At 50.5% G+C, this 20,047-nt stretch overlaps 1 protein-coding gene and 1 pseudogene across 1 annotated transcript in view; one reads left to right on the top strand and one right to left on the bottom strand.

Moving 5' to 3' along the window:
- Nucleotides 1-17,401, top strand: part of NEURL1B (neuralized E3 ubiquitin protein ligase 1B) — a 36,169-nt gene extending 18,768 nt beyond the window's left edge. The window contains exons 3-5 of the mRNA XM_059917681.1: nt 13,477-14,196; nt 16,292-16,417; nt 16,788-17,401. Of these exons, the coding sequence (XP_059773664.1) occupies nt 13,477-14,196; nt 16,292-16,417; nt 16,788-17,032 (1,091 nt within the window). The 3' untranslated portion in view covers nt 17,033-17,401. The remainder of the gene's footprint in view (nt 1-13,476; nt 14,197-16,291; nt 16,418-16,787) is intronic.
- Nucleotides 6,303-7,659, bottom strand: LOC132362074 (cleavage and polyadenylation specificity factor subunit 5-like; annotated as a pseudogene).
- Nucleotides 17,402-20,047: the final 2,646 nt, after the last annotated feature.

The following is a 20,047-nucleotide window of genomic DNA, read 5'->3' on the forward strand; positions in this document are numbered from 1 at the left end:
GGGGAGCAAAAGGAGAGTAGGCTTCTCAGGGCACACAGCCCTATATGTCATTTACCTGCAGTGAACGCACAGATCTAAAGTTGGAGTTTTGACAGATTTATACACCTGTCCATAAGCCAAGAAAAGTTCCTGCCTGCCCCTTCTGAGGCAGCACCCCCTCTCTCCCGGGGCAGCCACTCTTCCGATTTTTCACTATAGATCATCGTGCCTCTTCTTGAACTTTACATGAATGGAATCATACAGTATATGCATTTGTGTCTGGCTTCTTAATCTCTGCACGAGGTCTTTGAGATTCATCCATGTTGATGGTGTATCAGAAGTTTGTTCCTTTTTTATTGTCCAGTCGTATTCTGTGATACGGATGCACCACAGTTTGTATATCTGAATGTTTGGGCTGTTTCTGGTCTTTCAACCCTGCATCTTGAGGGAAAACTCTGGCCCCGGGCTCCTTGCCTACCACCACCCACACCACCATTGGGCAGGGAGGGGAGATGCATGCGTTCAGGCTCCCCAACTCTCCAGGGGAAGAAAGGCAGCAGAATTTCTGAGCAGTTAGGAGCAGAGGATTGGGAGTCACACGGATCTCTACTCCACACCTGGCTCCCCACTTGCCAGCTATGTGGCCTTGGCCAGGTGACCGAACCCTCTCTGTGCCTCAGTTTCTTCATCTGTAAAGTGAGTTCGTGATAGCACCCACCTCGTGGGATTGTTGGGCAGGGGAACATGAGATGGTGTATTAAAGGGATTCAGCACAGCACCTGGCACATAGAAGGCGCTCAAGAAATAACAGCTAAGAAGTAAGAATCTCTGCCCGTTTGCATGGGGGCTGAAGCACATGCCTGAAATCCAGGCTTAGGAAGACCAAATTATGAAGAGCTACCCACCCTCCAAGCCGGGGCCTTACTTGGGCATTTTAACTGTGTTGCCCCCCACACTCTTCTCCATGGAAGATTTTGGTATTTCACCTCCAGGAAATGTAGGTTTCTAAAACCTCCTCTGGATCTCCTGTCACTCTTTTTTGGAGCTCTTTATTCCTATAGAGCAGGAAAACAATCAGGCCTCATTCACCTGCTCCCTCAGATAGCCCATGTCTCAGGGTCACAGCCGAGAAATCACAGCCACTCCATAATCAGTGCAAGTGGATTAGGATTTTTAAAAAATACAAATTGGAAGCAGCCTCTGATGACTTAATGAGACTGAACAAGCCTGTGAGGAGTCACGGACTCTTGCCCTTGTTCATTTGTTCACTTAACAAGCCTTTATTGAGCCCCTCCAGCATCCCACGCCCCTTGGAGGGAAGGATAGGGCCCACTGGAACATCAGTGTCAGGTGGCAGGCATGAACCTCAGTTTCTTTATCTGCCCGTAGTGCCTGCAATGAGCTGGTTGACAGGGAGCACCTAGCACAGGTGCCACGGGACGATGTTCACAATTACATACAGATGGGGAAATGAGATTAGAAGGAATGCTATCTCTCGGTGATGGGATCATAGGTGAATTTCACTTCTTTCTTCATACCTCTATGAGTTATCTTTTTTAATATATATGTAAAAAACCTTTTATAATCAGAAAGGGCAATAAAGTTATTTTTCTTTCTAAAGGTTATATGAGATAATGGAGAGGTTACTGACATGTGATCAAGGCTCAATAAATGTTTCCTTCCCAGGGAAAGAGGAGATTGACATTGGTTGCATCGGGGTAAAGGGGTTATGGGTGTTTTTTTTCTTTTTTCCCCCCAAGTTATCAACAATGATTTATAATCAGAAAAAAAAAGTTATAATACAAATAAGAAGAAAGCGAAACAGTCATGATTTTGTACGGTTTGAGCCTGGGTAATAGATACTCTGCTGTTGCTGGCACAACATGAGAACCACAGAAATCCCACCATAAAGGGGGTCCCTCCCTCCCAGTTCCTGGAAGAACTGGGCTTCTGAGGGTGGTGTCCACAGTACCAAGTGGATAAATAAAAGGCAACTGATGTTAGTGTCATGCAAATTCCTCTGGCCTCCTTTTCCTCACTAGGAACAAGGGGGTAACATAGTACCCTTAGAGAGTCTCAGCTGTGAAACTCCAGAATAGAGACCCCTTATCCCTCCCTCACCTCTCTCAGACCACACTGGATAGACCCTCAACACCAAGCTAAAGCAGCATCTGGGTAAGGTTGTCAAGTTTAGGATGCCCAGTTACACTTGAATTTCAGAAAAATGATGAATAATTTCTTAAGTACAAGTATACCCCATGCAATATTTGTGACATAGTTATAAAAGAATTTGTTTTCTTTTTTTAATTTTTATTTTATATTGGAGTATAGTTGATTTACAATGTTGTGTTAGGTTCAGGTGTAAGGCAAAGTGATTCATTTATACATATATCCATTCTTTTTCAGATTCTTTTCCCATATAAGTTATTACAGAATATTGGGTAGAGAAGAATTTGTTGTTTATCTGAAATTCAAATGTAACATGGCATCCTATATTTTATCTGGCAACCCTCATCTGGGAAGTGTCCTCCCCATCTGGTGGGACAGGGGTGCACTGTATTTGCCCTGGAACTTGAGCCAAAATTAAGTCTCAGAAACAAAAAGAGATTCATAGGCCTTGCCTATTTCTCTCACCTGATGAAATTGTGCTTTCAGCCCAGCATTCCTCCTGCAGGGGGGTCCAGCTGCAGCAGAGAGCGCTGCTTCTCTGTGGCCAGACCCTGAGGTGCCCCCTCTTGTGACATTCAGTCTTTCCTCAAGATAGGGCAACTTAGCCCCTTTTAGATAAAGAATCCAGGGCTTGGAGAAGGGAAGTGACTTGCTTGTGAGTGGCAGAGCCAGGATTAGAACGCTTTAGTTCAGTGGTTCTCAGCCTTGGCTGCACATTGAGGTCACCTGGGGGGCTCTGAAAACCCCACTTCCCAGGTTATACCCAGACCAATTAGATCAGAACCTCAGGGAGGTGGGGGGGGGGGGCGGGGTTGGCTCCCAGGCATTCAGATTTCTTAAAGGCTCCTCGGGTGATCCCAGGGTGCAGCCAGGATTGTGATCACAGTGGTCCTCTTTGCATGGGTGCCTGTCCCTCCGCCCTGCCTGGTACCAAGCTGAGCTCTTCAGACCTCTCAGTTCAGGGCATGGTATCATCACACAAGCCCCTTCTCTTGTTTTGACTTTTCTGCTTCATCTCCAATCCCCACTCCCATTCACGCCTTCCCCTGCCCAGATAAGCATCAGTCTGTCTGATGTTTGGCAGCCCTTGGGCGTGTGTATCTTTTAAAAATATGTAGAGCTGTTTTGTATGCATAGGTAGATGGTATTGTGCTAAGGACCTTATTCTATTTTTCTTTGTTCACTTGCCCCATTTTAAGATTTATCTGTATCTGTCTCTCTGCTTCCTTGTTCTCTAATGGCCTCCCGCTTTGATGGACACCTGGGTTGCCCCCATGCAAACTGCATTGCTGGATACATTCTCCCACAGGGCTGCCCTGTGGCTGCTAGTTTACTGTTCTCAGGGGCATCAACCAGGATGGGCTTACTGGGGCCTGGAGTGGTCCATCCTGAGAGCCTTGATTTCTCTGGATGCTCCTCTGGGCCAAAGACAAGTTACTTTCTGCTGATTTTAGTAGTTCTTGGACCCAGTAGAGGAAGGCTCAGCCAGGTCATGCACACCTCTCCCGGCTCCTTTTTCTCCAAGGAAGCCCTTTTCCAGAGCTCTGGAATGCAGGCCCCATGCTGTCCTGAGGCAGCCCTGTCCCACTTCCAGGCAGCTCAGGAGTGGTCAGTGTCATGGCCTCATTATCCTTCCTCTGCCAAGCGGTAGAAGGCTGGTCAGACTGAACATGGAACGCCAGCCCAAGGCCATGGCATTGCAGGCTATGCTGTCAGAAACCTTCGGTTGCAAGTGACAGAAACCAGTTCAATCTCACTCAAGCAAAAAAAAAAAAAAGGGGGGGTGGGGTGGAATTAATGTCTCCTGTGACTGAAAATTCCAGGGAACAGCTCCCTGTTAGACTGGCGTGATGCAGAGGCCCAAGAAATAGCACGCAGAATATTGGTCTGCCTTTATTTCTTGCTCAGCTGTAGTCTTTGTTGGTGTCATCCTCAATCAGGCTCTCCCTTTGGGTTGGGGGCAAGGCCACCAGCAGCTCCAGTCCCATGTCCCACGAACTTAACAAATCTAGCAGGAGAGCTGCTTTCCCACAGGGTCTAGCTAAAATCTCAAGATCTAACCTCGTTGATCTCCATGGCCAGAGGGATGGGATAGAGTGACTGGCCAAGTTAAGACTCCCTCCTCAAGGCAATGAGTGGAAATGGGGCAGGGGGAGTTCCCTCAAAAGAATAGTTGGGTGCTGAGACCAGAAGAAGCGGGGACTGGGTGCCAGATAGCCAGCAACAGTGGCTCTCCAAAGGCCTCATAAGGGAGTCATTAACCCCCCTTGAAAGACTTGAGCCCTTTCGTTAATTTATTGGACCTACTCTGTGCCAGGCACCACGCTGAGGGCTTTACCTGGGTGATGTCTTCTAGTCCTCACAAGAACCCTGTGAGATAGGAAATAGTATCATCCCCATCGGCAGGCCCGGCATGGATGGATAACTTGGCCAAGGTCACCTAACAGTTGGTGGTTCAGTATTTGTTCACTAGTATTATGAACAAACTGTTTGATAAAGACTTGAAGTTGTAGATTGAAATCAGAGCCTGCAGGTCTGAGTGCACCTCTCCATGCTGCAGATAAGGAAACAGAGGCCCAGAGAGGGGCAGGGATTTGCCTGAGGTCACCCAGCTGATCAGTGGCTGTGGTGGGCAAGGGGCTTTGGTCCAGGACCCGAGAGGTGCCTTGGCGTGGGACCTGTGAGCACCACATCAGGCAGGGAGGAGCGGCTTCAGCTGGCTTCATCCGGAGCCCCAGTGGGGAGCAGCAGAGGGTAATCGGCTTTTGCAGTTAATGTTTTCTTTACAAACAGCCCAGATCAGTGCCCAGCTCCCAGCCCCACAGTAAGGCATTTGCCTGGTAGGGTACCCCGAAGGCTTATCCTTTCCCAGTCAGGAGTGAGAGCTCCACTCTGTGGCCACGTCCTACGAGGGGCCCCTAAAGGCCCACTCTGTGCCGGGCGTGGCACCCGGCACGTGGTTATTCCTTCCACAGCCCTGCCATTAGTCCTCCCCATGGGCCTGTGAGGCAGGTGTGAAGCTCCCCAAATTGCAGAAGGAAGCTGAGGTCACAAACAGCACTGGCCAGGGACCAGCCGAGGTCTGTCTGCCCTGGTCCAGTCTTCTCTGGTTGGCAGCAGGGAGGCATCTGGAAAAGCCCGGGCTAGGTGCCCAACATCCTCACCTTCTCTTCTCCATCCCCAACACCCCTGCCTTTCTGCCTGCCCTCTTGTGGCCATGGTAGAAGGAGCTCTGCTCCTGTCCCCTCTGCCTGTTCAGGGACATTCTCCTGTCATTTGTCCCTCTCTCTAGCCTCTCTTTCCCTCTCCACAGAATCATCCCCATGAGCACACAAAAGGGTTCTGGTAGCTCCCATCTTTAAAAGAAACTGCCCTTGACAATCTCTTCCACAGGCTACTACCATTTCTCTGCTCTCCTTCAGAGAGAAACTTTCTCAAAGGTGTTGTCTATACCACCCCCTCCCATTTCCTTCTTCAGCTCATCCCAGTGAAAATTTTTTTAATATATATATACATTTATTTATTTATTTATTTTATTTATTTATTTTTGGCTGCGTTGGGTCTTCGTTGCTGCGCACCAGCTTTCTCTAGTTGCGGCGAGCGGGGGCTACTCTTTGTTGCGGTGCGTGGGCTTCTCATTGGGTGGCTTCTCTTGTGGCAGAGCACAGGCTCTAGGCACGTGGGCTTCAGTAGTTGTGGCACATGGGCTCAGTAGTTGTGGCTCACGGGCTCTAGAGCACAGGCTCAGTAGTTGTGGCACACGGGCTTAGTTGCTCTGCGGCATGTGGGATCTTCCCAGACCAGGGCTCGAACCCATGTCCCCTGCACTGGCAGGTGGATTCTTAACCACTGTGCCACCGTGAAATTTTTTTCTGATTAAAAAAAATGTTTAATATGAAATTAAAAAGAAAACACAAATAGAAAGAAATCAATTCTCTTTAACATTATACAAAAAAGTATGAGTAGGCCCCAAAGGAAATGAAACATCATCACATTTGTTTACACCACCCTCTGGTTCTTCATATTATTTACTATTCAAACAACAGAAAGTACAGTTGGCAATTTAAGGACTGGGGAAGAGATATACCCAAAGCACATTTTCTACCATGTTTATTCTATACTGCATATAGCTGTGCTCCCAGAGACAGCTTCTTCTACCTCTGCCCTGGCACAGGATTGCAGTTGTAGGTAAAATAGAACCTGCTCAGAAGCTGAGGGAGACAAGAAATGGTGGGTCCGTAGCCTGGTGAATCATCAATTCAAACAATGGGACAGCTACCAGCTTGTACTTTTTAGGTTCTGCAAACAAGGCTTTCTCTTGAAGTTCAAAAACAACTGCTTATGTTCCTTAGGCTTTGTAACACGTGCAGGAGTATATGGATACTGAGGAGGTTCAACATTTGGTCGCTACTAGTTACCCATGTAGTCATCAGTGACCCAGTCTGGCGGGACTCACCTTGATGCCCCAGTATCTCGGCCAGTGAGAGTTTTAGCCCTTCAACTTCATCTTCTCCTGGCTTAGGGCACCACCAGGTGCGTTGAAGAAAGTTGTTCCCAGCTGTGGCAGTAATACACGGGGTGGCCAGTGCTCGTGGACCATCAGAAACCTTTCTCACTCCAGTTTTATCCAACTCCTCCCTAATGTGCTAAAACCTGGCTGCAATAGAGCCGTCCGCACCGCTTCGCTGGACTTCAGCCTGCAAGCTCACCCTTCAGCCTCGTGCTGCCAAATCCAGAGCTGTCGTCTCCATCCTCTCACCAGGCCTCTCCCTGCTGCCACAGGACACCTCTCCCCGCCTCTCTGACCTGCTCGTGGCTCCGGGCCTCCAAAGCTCCTGCTTTTCCTCCCACCTCCTGAGCCTCTCCTCCTTGGCCCGCTTGCTGGCTTCTCCCCTGCCTGTCTCCATATGCTGAGAGCCCCAGGATTCTATCCTAGGCCCTCTTCATTCTCTTTCCTTCTTACTTTTATTTTTTTTTAATAAATTTATTTATTTATGTGTTTTTATATTTGCCTGTGTTGGGTCTTCGTTGCTGCGCGTGGGCTTTCTCTAGCTGTTGCGAGCGGGGGCTACTCTTCGTTGTGGTGCGCAGGCCTCCCATTGTTGTGGCTTCTCTTGTTGCAGAGCACGGGCTCCAGGCGCGTGGGCTTCAGTAGTTGTGGCATGTGAGCTCAGTAGTTGTGGCTCACGGGCTCTAGAGCGCAGGCTCAGTAGTTGTGGCGCACGGGCTTAGTTGCTCCGGGGCATGTGGGATCCTCCCGGACCAGGGCTCGAACCCGTGTTCCCTGCATTGGCAGGCGGATTCTTAGCCACTGTGCCACCAGGGAAGCCCTCCTTCTTACCTTTAAATCATATAATACAACATGCATGTAGAAAAGTGCCTAAACAACTGTAGAATTTAACAAACAAATGAGGCAAGGCCATTTCTCTCATCTACCCTCTTTCTCCAGATGATAGGAGCCTGTCGCTGGGCCTTGAGTCCCATCTCTAAGCTGTTGGCTCCCAAATCCATATTCCCAGCCCTGACACCTCCCCTGAACTCCAGAGTTCCCTCCGCCTACTCACACCTCCTTCTGGTGTCCGAGAGGCTTCCCACATGGAACACGTTCACACAGCCATCCCTGTTGTCCGTGGATGGCACCACCCACGTGGTGCCTCAGCCAAAACCTCCGGGGTCATGCTGGACTCCTCTTTTCCTCCCCCGGCAATCATTCTGTCAGCGTGTCCTGTCACTTCTGCCTCCAGGACACGGCCCAAAGCAGTCCTTCTGAGACACTGAAGTGACTGATGGATGGTCCCCTCTGTCTCCAGTTCGTCCAGTCTTCATCTTCATCTTCACACACAGATGGTTTCTCTTGGGGCATAAATTCTGCTTTACTTCCAGGCCCAGACACAGTTGACCTGAGAGAGCCAGGGAAGAGAAAGAAAGGGAAGAACTGAGCTCCATCCCAGGCCAGAGGCAGGCCCTGGAGGTGGCCCAGGGAGAGTGGGAGGTCAGGGCGCCCATCCCAGCCATTCCAGCCTCCGCGCGCCTGGCCTCGGACTGCTGCTGCGTGATGGTGCTTGGTGGATGATCATGGGTGGGTGGGGGGGGCACTTGTTGGACCCTTCCTCTCAGAGATATTAGGTCCCTGGGGACCACAACTCCACTTGGCCTGAGGCTGAGTCCCCATGCTGGGCAGCTGTAAGAGCTAAACAAGGACAGCTGAATTTTGGAGGCAGCGTTGCTTGTCATAAGGAGCCCAGCCTTGGAGTTGCATAGCCTGAGATGGAATCCCATTTCTGTCACCACTGGCTGTGTGACTTTGAATAACTCACTTCATCTCTCAAAGCCTCGGTGTTTTCCCACTGTGAAATGTGCCCATTTTGCAGAGCCGCATGGGATAGTGGTAAGGATTGATAAGGGTAATGAATGCATGGAGTTGCTTCTGGTAGGTGCTCAAGTAAATGGTTGTGTATACTTTCATCAGGTCCAGGGAGTGGATTTGGAGACGAGTCACAGGTTAGAGCCAGGAAGTTTTGATAAGCTTCCTTGATGGCCTCTTGATGTGGCTGGATTTCTGCCTGTAGCCAGCTGGCTGATTCTCCATAGAGAAGCTTTGAGAGGTGGATTCTGAAGTGTCAGGCCTAGGTCAGCACTCTGCTATCTTGGGCCTGTCTCACTCAGGGACAATGCCTGATAGGGACAGAGCTCCTTATATAAAGGAAGGAGACCCAAGCTTCTCCAAGGGGCTACTGTGTGCCAGGTCCCACGTTAAGTGCTGTCACATACTCTGTAACACCAGCCTCAAAAACATACCAAGCTTTCACCGCCTCAGAGGCTTCACACATGCTGTTCCCTCTGCCTGAAATGCTTACACTCCACCTCCCAGCCACCACTCCCTCAGCCTTCGTGTCATAGCTCCGTGATCAGAGACTGGGCTGTTCTGACCCACTCTCAGGCCCCACTTCTGACCAAGTCCCCCTTTGACACACACAGAGAATCCCAGTTCTATCACTTCCTAGCTGTGTGACTTGGAGTAACTCACCTTGCCTCTCAGAGTCTGAGTTCCCCACTGGAATGTGCCCGTCTTTCAGAGCATCGTGAGATGGCAGCTCTTGGTGGCACTCATCACGGTTTGGAAGAAGAGTTAGTTTCCTGTCAGTTGCTTCATTAAAATCTGCCTCGCCCACTGGAGTGAGAGCTCCATGGACCCAGAGGCCATGCCTGCTTGTTCTCCTCTTCAGCCAGTGCCCAGCACAGTGCTTGGCACATGGCAAGTGCTCTACACATTTTGTTAATAGATGTTTAAGGAATAATGATAATTACCATGTTTTGAGCACTTTGTACCATGCTCTGTGCTAGACCATTGGTCCCCAACCTTTTTGGCACCAGGGACTGGTTTCGTGGAAGACAGTTTTTCCATGGACTGGGTGGTGGGGGGATGGTTTCCGGATGATTCAAGTGCATTGATTGATTATGGTCTCTGTGCAGTCAAACTTCTCTGCTCATGATAATGTGTATTTGCAGCCGCTCCCCAGCGCTAACATCACTGCCTCGGCTCTACCTCAGATCTTCAGACATTAGGTTCTCAATAAGGAGCGCACAACCTAGATCCCTTGCATGCGCAGTTCACGGTAGGGTTCACGCTCCTATGAGAATCTAATGCTGCCGCTGATTTGACAGGAGGCGGAGCTCCTGTCAGATCAGCGATGTGAGCGATGAGGAGCGGCTATACATACAGATGAAGCTTCGCTGGCTTGCCCGCTGCTCACCTCCTGCTGTGCTGCCTGGTTCCTAACAGGCCATGGGGACTGATAGCGCGTCCGTGGCCCAGGGGTTGGGACCCCTGTGCCAGACTCTTTATAAAAGCATCTAATTTAGTCTCTATAACAACATGGGTGGGAGTGGGGGGGGGCAGGTATCATCATTATTCCATTTTTAAAAAAATTTTTGCATTTTATTTTTTTATACAGCAGGTTCTTATTAGTTATCCATTTTATACACATCAGTGTATACATGTCAATCCCAATCTCCCAGTTCATCCCACCACCACCACCACCGCCTCCACCACTTCCCCTTGGTGTCCATATGTTTGTTCTCTACATCTGTGTCTCAATTTCTGCCCTGCAAACCAGTTCATGTGTACCATTTTTCTAGGTTCCACATATATGCGTTAATATACGATATTTAAGCGGAGGAAGCTGAGACTTCAAGAGGTAAAGTGACTTACCTAAAGTCACATAGCCAAGAAGGGCTGAAGCCAAGACTCGAACCTAAGTACCCATCTCCAAGCCATGCTCTCAATTAGGATGCTATACTGAAGGACAGGCTCTTATGTGGAGCTGTTAGGGGCCAGGAGGAAGAGCTTTGGGGGTGGGGGACAGAAGCAGAGTGTGTTGGCAAGAGCAGAGGCCCAGGGCAAGCCACGGCCAGTGCCTTCAGGCTTGGCCTCACAGGATGACTGTAGTAAGGCAGCGAGCCCTGGGAAAATGCATTATGCCAAGAGGCTCCCAGAAACATCCACTTGTCTAAAATGCCTTTTCAAAAAAAGTGCTTGTTTTAGTCTACTTTTATTCATGTTTTTTTTCTGATTACAAAATCAATGCATGTTCATTAGCGAAAAATGAGAAAATCTGAAAACCATAAAGAAGCAAATTTCCACCCAGAGATAACCACCCTCGAATTTCTATGTATTTCCTTCCTATATCTTTCATCTGTATCCCATGCATACATTTCCCACATAATTAGAATCAAATCGTATATTCGGTTTTGTATCCTCTGTTGTTCATTTAATATTATATCACGGGCATTTTCCCCCCATTGTTAAATATTAATTGAAAACTTGATTTTTCAAAATATTGGGGGTTTTGATGATAAAACTTTGCAGTGTGTATGTTTACTGTAGAAAAGTTGGAAAATACAGAAAAATCTGAAGAAAATCCCTCATAACCTCACCTACCTGAGAGATAATGACCATTAACATTTTGTTGTATGTCTTTCTAGAACTTGATTTCCTATGCACATATAGTATTATAGACAGATACAGACACATGCACACATATATACTTTTTAAAAGGACCAAACCGAAATCCTACTTCTTCCCTCAGGTTGTGGGGAAGCATCCTCTAATGCAAGACAAACTCAAATGTCCACAGAGCCCAAGCAAGCAGTTGAGATGGGTGAAGGGGCCAGCTCAGGGCCATGGGGAAGGAAAGCAAACAACCTCAGCAAAAGGGCAAGCTGTAACCCATTGATGACAGGCAAGAATTCAGGTCCTGTGTCACTAGACCTGATTTTCCAAGAGAGGCTATAAATCCAGTGTAAAGTGAATCTCCTGACTCTTAAGTACTGGCCACAAGTTCAAAAAATATTTTGAAAGACCAAGGGGTGATTTATTCAACAAACCAATGGAAGGGGAAAAAAGAAGAGGCAACCATAGCTTAAAAGAGGCCAATGACAATGAGTGGGCTTTATTTGGATCTTCATTCAAACAAACTGGGAAAAAAGCATATTCTCACACACAGTATGACAAGAAGTCTTTAAATTTTAGAGAGACATACTGGAATTTTTTGAGATAAAATGGCATGTCTAGGATTTGCTTCAAAATAATATAGGAGGGAGAACTGATGGGGGCGTCAGTGAAACAAGATTGGCCATGAATGTTAATTGTTGAATCTGGGTAAACAGCATTCATTATACTATTTGTATATGTTTGGTTATTTTTAAATAAAAAGTTAAAAAAAAGGAAAAAAAACCCAAACACTAGTAGGCCAACCAGACAAGTCTGTAAGCCAGCATCAGAACTTGGATGGCCAGTTTGCAAACTCTGCCCTGTATGGACCTGGGGGGGTGGGGGGAGTAACATATGAGCCTCTCACCAGGGGTTAGGGCATTTTTTTTGCAAAACCATGTTTGTTTTTATGATTTAATTTTATATTTGGAAAACTGAAGAGGAAGAAATATTTTTCCCCCATGATATAAATTACAGAATGGTAACAACATCTTAGCTAGAGTGGTTTGGTTTAAAAAGTCTGAGTAACACTTTTTCTTGCTTCCTTTACTTGCTCTGGTTAACAAGAATATTTTGATCACAAAAACAACTTCAAAATACTTTCTTTCCCTGATATCTTTGTTATTCAGAGAAGCAGTCAGTCTCTGCTAGAGACCTCATTCATTTATTCATCCAGTAAACTACATAATAATGAAGGCTATCTGCCAAGCACTCTGCTAAGCCCTGAAACTTGGTGGTGAACAGACTGTGTCACAGACACTGCCCTCCAGGGACTCACATTCTAGTTAGGGACGGTCCACAAGTAATCTGTTGATACCAAAGTATGAAGGCCTGTATTACCTGGATGACAAACACTATTTTTATTTGCTTTTTTACTTAATATAGATCAAGAGCATTTTTTCACGTTACTAAAAATTATTCAAAAATATTTTCATGACTGTGACTTTTAAAAAATGCCCCCTTAGTTTCCTGTCCTATACAATGAGGCCATTTCTTGCAGAAACCTTACACATTCAAAGGTGGAGTAGCACCCAGGTACGGTGCTCCCTGCTGCAGACACAGCAGTGAGGAGGACAGGCCCATGCCCCGCCTTCTTTCAGAGGCAGCATGGAACCAGACAGCCCCGGGTTCGAGTCCTGACTTTGCCACTTAGTTGCCGTGCAACCTTGGTCGTGTCCCTAGCCCCTTTGTGCCTCAGCTCCCTTCTTTACCAAATGGTGGGTGATAACAGGTGATAACACACCTCACAGGTTGTATGAGGACTAAATGAGAACCTGTGAAAAGGAGCTTAAAATAATAACCTGGCACACATTAAGGCCACAAACCCAAGGGTTTGCTCTTTCCCTTGGAGCTTATGTTCTAGTTGGGGAAGCAGACAATAATGATTTTTAAATGCCCTTTAAATATGTGTATGTGTAGCTGATTCACTTTGTTATGAAGCAGAAACGAACACACCAATTAAAAGAAAAAAAAAATCTTCAAAAGTATGAAAACCTCTGAGGGGGGCGGGAGGAAGGAAGAAGGGGGAAAGAAAAAAAAGGAAGACGAGAAGACAGAAAAGAGGGAGAGGAAAGGATGGAGGGATGGGAGTAAGAGAAGGAGGGAGGAAAAAGGGAGGAAGGGCCTCATCTGCCCGTCCCAAAGATAAGAATAGTCAAGTGCTCTCGGGACGATGCTTGATCCAATTCTGTGCACCTGGGGATCTTAAATAACGTCACGAAGGAATCAGAAAAAGAAAGGGAGGGCCCAGGTGGGGGTGGGGGCGCGGGGAGGGCAAGGCGGGGGCTCCTGGCCGGCTGCGCCCTCACTGCCCTTCTTCTGCCCTCCCCGCGCAGAGAGCGGGTTCGCCGACACGCTGACGCCCGCGCGCCTCGGCCAGGCCCGCTTCAGCGCCTGCCTGCCGCCCAGCAGCCACGACGCGGCTAACTTCGACAACAACGAGCTCGAAAACAACCAGGTGGTGGCCAAGCTGGGCCACCTGGCGCTGGGCCGCGCCCCGGGCCCGCCGCTCGCCGACCACGCGGCCGCAGCCATCCCGTGCGGGCCCCGCGAGCGCCCGCGGCCCTCGTCGTCACCGGCGCTGCTAGAAGCCGACCTGCGCTTCCACGCGACGCGCGGGCCCGACGTGAGCCTGTCGCTCGACCGCAAGGTGGCCTGCGCGCCGCGGCCCGACGGCGGTCGCACGCTTGTCTTCTCCGAGCGCCCGCTGCGGCCCGGTGAGAGCCTCTTCGTGGAGGTGGGCCGCCCGGGGCTGGCGGCGCCCAGCGCGCTGGCCTTCGGCATCACGTCATGCGACCCGGGCGGGCTCCGCGCCGCCGAGCTGCCCACCGACCCCTACGCGCTGCTCGACCGCAAAGAGTACTGGGTGGTGGCGCGCGCCGGGCCCGTGCCGAGCGGGGGCGACGCGCTCAGCTTCACTCTGCGGCCCGGCGGCGACGTGCTCCTGGGCGTCAACGGGCGCCCGCGCGACCGCCTGCTGTGCGTGGACACCACGCAGGCGCTCTGGGCTTTCTTCGCCGTGAGCGGCGGCGCCGCAGGCCAGCTGCGCCTCCTCGGTGAGTCCCCCGACCGCGCGTATGCGGGGCTCGCCCCGGGAATCCTGGCGCCACTGGATAGGTAGCCGGAGCCGCTGCTGAAGCCCAGCCGGTGGTCCCCCAAACTTGAACGCGCATCAGAACCACCTGGCCTCCACCTAGAGTTTCCCATTCAGTGGGGGTGGGTCCTGAGAAGATGCGTTTCTAACCAGTGCCCCGGGGATGCCTTTGTCGCAGCTCCCTGGACCACACTTTGTCCACACCAACCCAAGTACCCGCTGGTGTCAGGGCCTGGCAGGTAAATTGTCGGTGCAATTTTTATTTCCATTATTATGATTTATTATAAATATTTTTTACACATGTAATGTGTATTAAGTGTAGGAGAAAAAGAAAATACAACTACATTTAAAAGAGGAAAATGAGAATAACACCGTCCACAGAAAGTGGAACGCAGGCTTGAACCATCCCGTTTTGAGATTGCTTCTTGCCTTCATTCTGCCACAAATAGACACGCAGCACCCTCCTCCAGCTGTGGGCCAGGCCCTGAGCTCGTGGGATGGGGCACGGCAGAGGAGAGGACACAGACCGTGGAGCGCCCTCACGTCCTCACAGACACCCAAATGGAGATTTGCGCGGTGTGGTGTTCGCTACAGCAGAGGGGCTTCTCTTCTCGCCAACTTGGTGGAGCGGGGCTGGTGATCAGGGAAGGTTCCCAGAGAGCACAGCTCCATTTTCGTGTTTCAAGAAGTAAAGTCCGAACGATAACAGAAACGATGAACATTTCATATGTCACCTCATTCAGTTTTATCCTCCTGAAAATTGAAGCACAGGGAGATTAAATAAATGTCCCAGTCACGTGGCTGGTCAGCCATGAAGATGCTGGGCAAATCAGAGAATCCCTGAGCCTCAGTTTCCTTCAGTGTAGAAAGGGAGTGATGACCTGCATCGTGGGGTTATTGTGAGGATGAAATGAAAAGGTGCATATAATGTTTTTAAGCAGGTGTCTGCCACATGCAGCATGTTTAATAAGTAGCAATAGTAACGACAGTGACTGTTGCTGTTTGACTGAGGACAGAGGAGGAACAGGGTAGTGGTGGTTGTAATTTGGTTGGTTTGGGTTTGTTGTTTTTTTTTTAAGGGACCATCAGACAATAGTCATCATTTCAGCCTGAGATGAGTTGCCCAAGTTCCCACTGGGGCTTTGCAAGAACTAAGCCTAGAGTCATTCTCTCCCCCTCCCCAGCACCTCCAGAAGAACCAGGATGAGCCTTTGAGTGGTCAGGAAGAGAAGGCAGGAGAAGGTAGAAAGGAAGTGACTGCTTTTGGAGGCCAGGGACTTGCCCTCCTGATCCCCGTCTGACAGCAGCCCTGGTTCTGTAATCTGTCCATCCATCCTCAAGTAGGGTAAAGGAAGGGGCCTGTCTCTTCACATCAGAGATAACCCATCATTATCTGAAGCAACAGTGAGTTCAGGGAAGAAGACCCATCCATGTTGAACACTAGTTGGGAGTCTTGTAGTTGCAAGTAACGAAACCCCACTCACAGTGCCCTAAGCAAAAAGGGAATTTGGGGGGTACACACATGCCTCAGAAGTCTGGGAGTATATTGGATGGATTCAGGAACAACTGGATCTAGGTGTTGAAAGGATGTCATCAGGATTCCATCTGAAAGCTGTACTTTGCTCTGTGTTGGCTTGACTCTCAGGCAGGCCCTACAGCACCAGGCTCATCTCCCAATGGAATGGGTGCCTTCTTTCCTAGTAGTTCTAGTGACAGTCACAGAATTTGGCCTTGCAGGCCTTGCTTGAACCACCACTGAGACCAAGGGTGGAAGTTCTTATTGGCCTGGCCTGGATCGTGTGTGTGAGGGTGAAGTAGTGCCTCAAACAAAATTCCAGTGCTGTTTCTGAAATAAACAAGAATGGAGGCTAGGTGGCAAAGACCAAATGTCTATCACACTTGTACGATTCCATCAGTTCTTAGCAGAACCCTGTGAGGCAGTTCTTGTCCTCCCATTAGATACATGAGGAAGTGAAGGTGCAAAGCAGTGGAGAGCCAGGGACTAGCAGAGCAGAGCCCACCTCCCACTGCCCCTGATGGAGTCTCTTTGGTCTCAGGCACCCTGCAGTCCAGCCCTGCGACCACATCCCCATCAGGATCCCTCAGCGGCTCCCAGGACGATAGCGATTCCGATATGGCCTTCAGTGTCAACCAGTCCTCCTCGGCATCTGAATCATCCCTGGGTAAGGAAGGGCACACCTTCAGGGATGGGGGAGTGGAGGGTGCAGGGAGACAGGGGCTCTCCCTGGTGGCTGTACCAGCCCTTCCTGGGGCTAAATAAGGTGGCCGCCTTTCCCCCGCATCCTTTCCTTCTTCAGCTGTAGGGAGGAGAAACATCTGGATATGGCATCCCAGAGGGTGATAATGGTGCTTGATGCTTAGGGGTAGGAGCATAGGAAAGGGGGCAAAACCCAGGAGAATAACCAAAACTGGTGTCTCCCAAAGTTGTCCCCCCACGGACTCTGCCATAGAAGCCCTGCCTTCTTGGGATTGCCCCAGCAGAGCCCACCTGAGAACCACGGATTAAGGTCTGCCTGTTCTCCCTTTCTGCAGTGACGGCCCCCAGCTCCCCACTGAGCCCACCAGTGTCCCCCGTGTTCTCCCCACCGGAGCTGGCGGGCAGCAAGAACAGCGAGTGCGCGGTGTGCTTCGATGGCGAAGTGGACACAGTCATCTACACGTGTGGACACATGTGCCTGTGCCACGGCTGCGGCCTGCGGCTCAAGAGGCAGGCCCGGGCCTGCTGCCCCATCTGCCGGCGGCCCATCAAGGACGTCATTAAGATCTACAGGCCGTAGCCTGGCCCGCCGACGGCCTTGACCAGAGCAAGGTCACCTTTCTGAAGCCCACCCCCACCCCGGGCCGGGCGAGCACCATGGCTGCCGGGGAGTCCAAGGGCAGCAGCTGCCTTGCCTGCCGCTCTCCAGTGGTGGGCAAGGCGTGACAGTCGTGGACACGAGGCCCCCGGGGGTCTCAGTCCAAGCGAGGGTTGCTTCTGGCTCGAAAGTGCTTTGCCCCCAAAAGGCCGTCCTAAGAGCAAGCTCAGGAACTGCCTGGCAGACTGCCCTGTCCCCCGGTGACCTCTCAGCTGAGAAATGGCGTCCTCTGTGCAATGCCTTTTGCTGGGGTTGGGTTGAGTGTGTGTGAGAGAGGGGGAGGGGAGGGAGGGAGACAGTCCAGAGAGGGCGAGTGTGTGAGAATGACCTAGAGAGAACGTGTAGGTATTTATCCAGGGATCCTGGCTCTAGGAGGTTATTTAACACTAAGGAATGTGCAATCCGGAGCCCAGACGGTAGCGTGACTAGAAGTTGTTCACTTTACGGGGCTGTGACGTCAGCTGGTTTTGAATGTACAAAGCCTGCACCTAAACAGAACTCCCTCAGATGGTATAGAAAAGGGACACTCAGATTTTCTAAGGCGAGGAAAAAATAGCTCATTGTTTACAGCTCCGAAGCGGCAACTCCTTGGGGAGTAGTTGGGCGGAGAACATAAGAGAACAATTTGCTTTTTCAGTTTCTAACTCAGTCTTGGAGAGGAGTTTTGACTGGGTGCTGGGGCCAGAGCTCTGGGTGGTGTCTTCTCCAGAAGCCTTGTCACCCCTTCAGCCCCAGACAGCCTAATTACAAGCACACCACCCCTTGACTCCATCCCTATATGCTTTTAGTCTGTAGCATCCTCACCGTCTCCAAGGAGAAGACAAGCAACAGGTTCCCTTTTCCTGGGGGCGGGAAAGAATCCTAGATGCCGGTGAGCCACCTGGCGTTGGAAAGGGTCACTCCACAACTCTCCACATTTCCTGCTGAAACACGGGGCCTGGCATTTGCCAGCAGCTGTGGGCATCACCAGGATGACCTGCTGGCCAAGTAGGGGAAGGAAGCAGGGCTTTGCAACCCGTCTTTGTTCTGATTCTCAGCTTATCTCCCCCTGGTGATTACTAAGATGTTAACTTATCATTAGGATGATGTTAACTAGGGACTGAGACACTCGCTGAAAATGCTGACACTGGGACTTTCCCCCTCCCCAGGGTTATTTGCTGGGCATTTCCTGGGACCCTGGCCCTGCCCCAAACCCCTCCCCCCTCCCCCCTGCTTGGGCCCATCTCTGCAGACTCCCGGACCACACCTAGGCTGATGGGCTGGCAGGCCTGCAATTCCCTTCTGGGCCCCACCTCTGCCCTGTCTTGTGCTGTACCTTTAGGGAGGTCCCTGGGCCTCTCTGTTTCTCAGTTCCCAATCTGTCCAAGAGGAAGCCTGGTACCTGCCCACTCCAGAGCTCTTGGCAGGACTGGCACATTTTAAAAGGCCCAAGACACCTTGCAAAGAGCAGGTATCGTTTTTAGTCCAATTCTTAATCTGTTCTTCTGTTGAGGGAGGCAGGGAAGGGAGGACATTCAGTTTTTGCATTCATATAGCAACTGTTTGTTACCTGTCTGGGGTCCCCCTCGTCAGATCAAGGCCCATAAGGCCAGTCAATCCGTGCCCTTGTGATGCTCCAGGTCTTGGACCATCTGCTTCTCCTCTGCCTGGTATTCCGACCTGATCTCAACTTCAGAAACCCTACTCTTGCCCCTGCAAGGATCCCTGATTGGTTCTTTTTCCCTTATGAACTTGGGAAACACGCCCAGGTTTTAATTTTGCAGCAGAATCTTTATGGGAGTGACTGGCACCCCAGCATTTGCCAAGATAAGAGTTTGCATACCTAGGCAGCGCTCGGCACCCAGCTGAACTTGGTCTGCTGGAGCCTTCCATTTCCGCCACGTGCTGGGTGTGGGCAAGGCCACGCACAGGCCCCATGTGAGAGGGCTAGTCACCCCCAGGACGGTGGTTCTCCAGGCAGCAGCTCCCCTGACTGGATTGAGCCATAGTCACAAGCCCCGGTGGTCTCGGCGGCCTGGGGGAGCCAGCTCCTCTCTCTTGTCCCCTCGGGTTCCAGCCAGGGTCAGTGCAACCACTGCCAGGAATCCAGGGATCGAGGGCCTGGACCCAGGGTGGACCAGGCCATGCGCCTGGTGACCTATTACCTGGGAAGAAAGGAGCTGGTGGCCTGTTTAACATGCTCTGCAGCTGCTATAAATAGCCTCCCTGTTTCCAAGAGGAATTAAGGGAGTGTTTATCTTCTAAAAACCAGACATTTCCTGATGCTCTAAACTGATTTATTCAGCGCTGCAGAGGAGCTGCCCACACCGCCCTCTAGGTTCTGTCTGGAGAGGGGGCAGGAGGAAGAGGGAAGGGAACCACTCTTCTTTATTTGGCATCACTGTGTGCCCGGCACTGGGCTGGGGAGGTGCATCCCCATGTCAATCCTGTGAGGTAGGTCTTAGTACCATATTGAGTCGTATCAAAGACACTACTGATGACAAAACACACCATTCTATGTACCACTAAGGGAAAAACACTGCCAATTTCAACTGTAAGATGCCACAGCTATTCGATTCATTTTACTCCGACATGTTAAGTGGAAAAGCTGTGCTCCTAGAATCAATGAAATACGATATTATCCCCAGTTGGCAGGTAAGAGGACTAAGGTGCTGGAAGTGAAGCAGGAGGTGACAGCACTGGGCTTCAAACCCAGGAGTGCCTGATGCCAAAACCCACGCTCTCTGCTGCCTGGCCCCGAGCCCAGAAAGCTCGAGACTGCTTGAGTTTTCTTCCTTGAAGCTCACCTGGGCAGCGCCTGGAGAGAGCTGGGCACCCGCCCCTGTGTGAGGGTTCCAGCCCCAGACTTGCGGCCCCTGTGCCGCCCGGAACCCTGGGAGCACAAGTGTCCTTCCTTTCAGGCTTATCTGCCTACTGCCCACCTTCTCCCGGCAGAGC

Source organism: Balaenoptera ricei, chromosome 3 (assembly GCF_028023285.1).
Source record: "Balaenoptera ricei isolate mBalRic1 chromosome 3, mBalRic1.hap2, whole genome shotgun sequence".
NCBI lineage: Eukaryota > Metazoa > Chordata > Mammalia > Artiodactyla > Balaenopteridae > Balaenoptera > Balaenoptera ricei.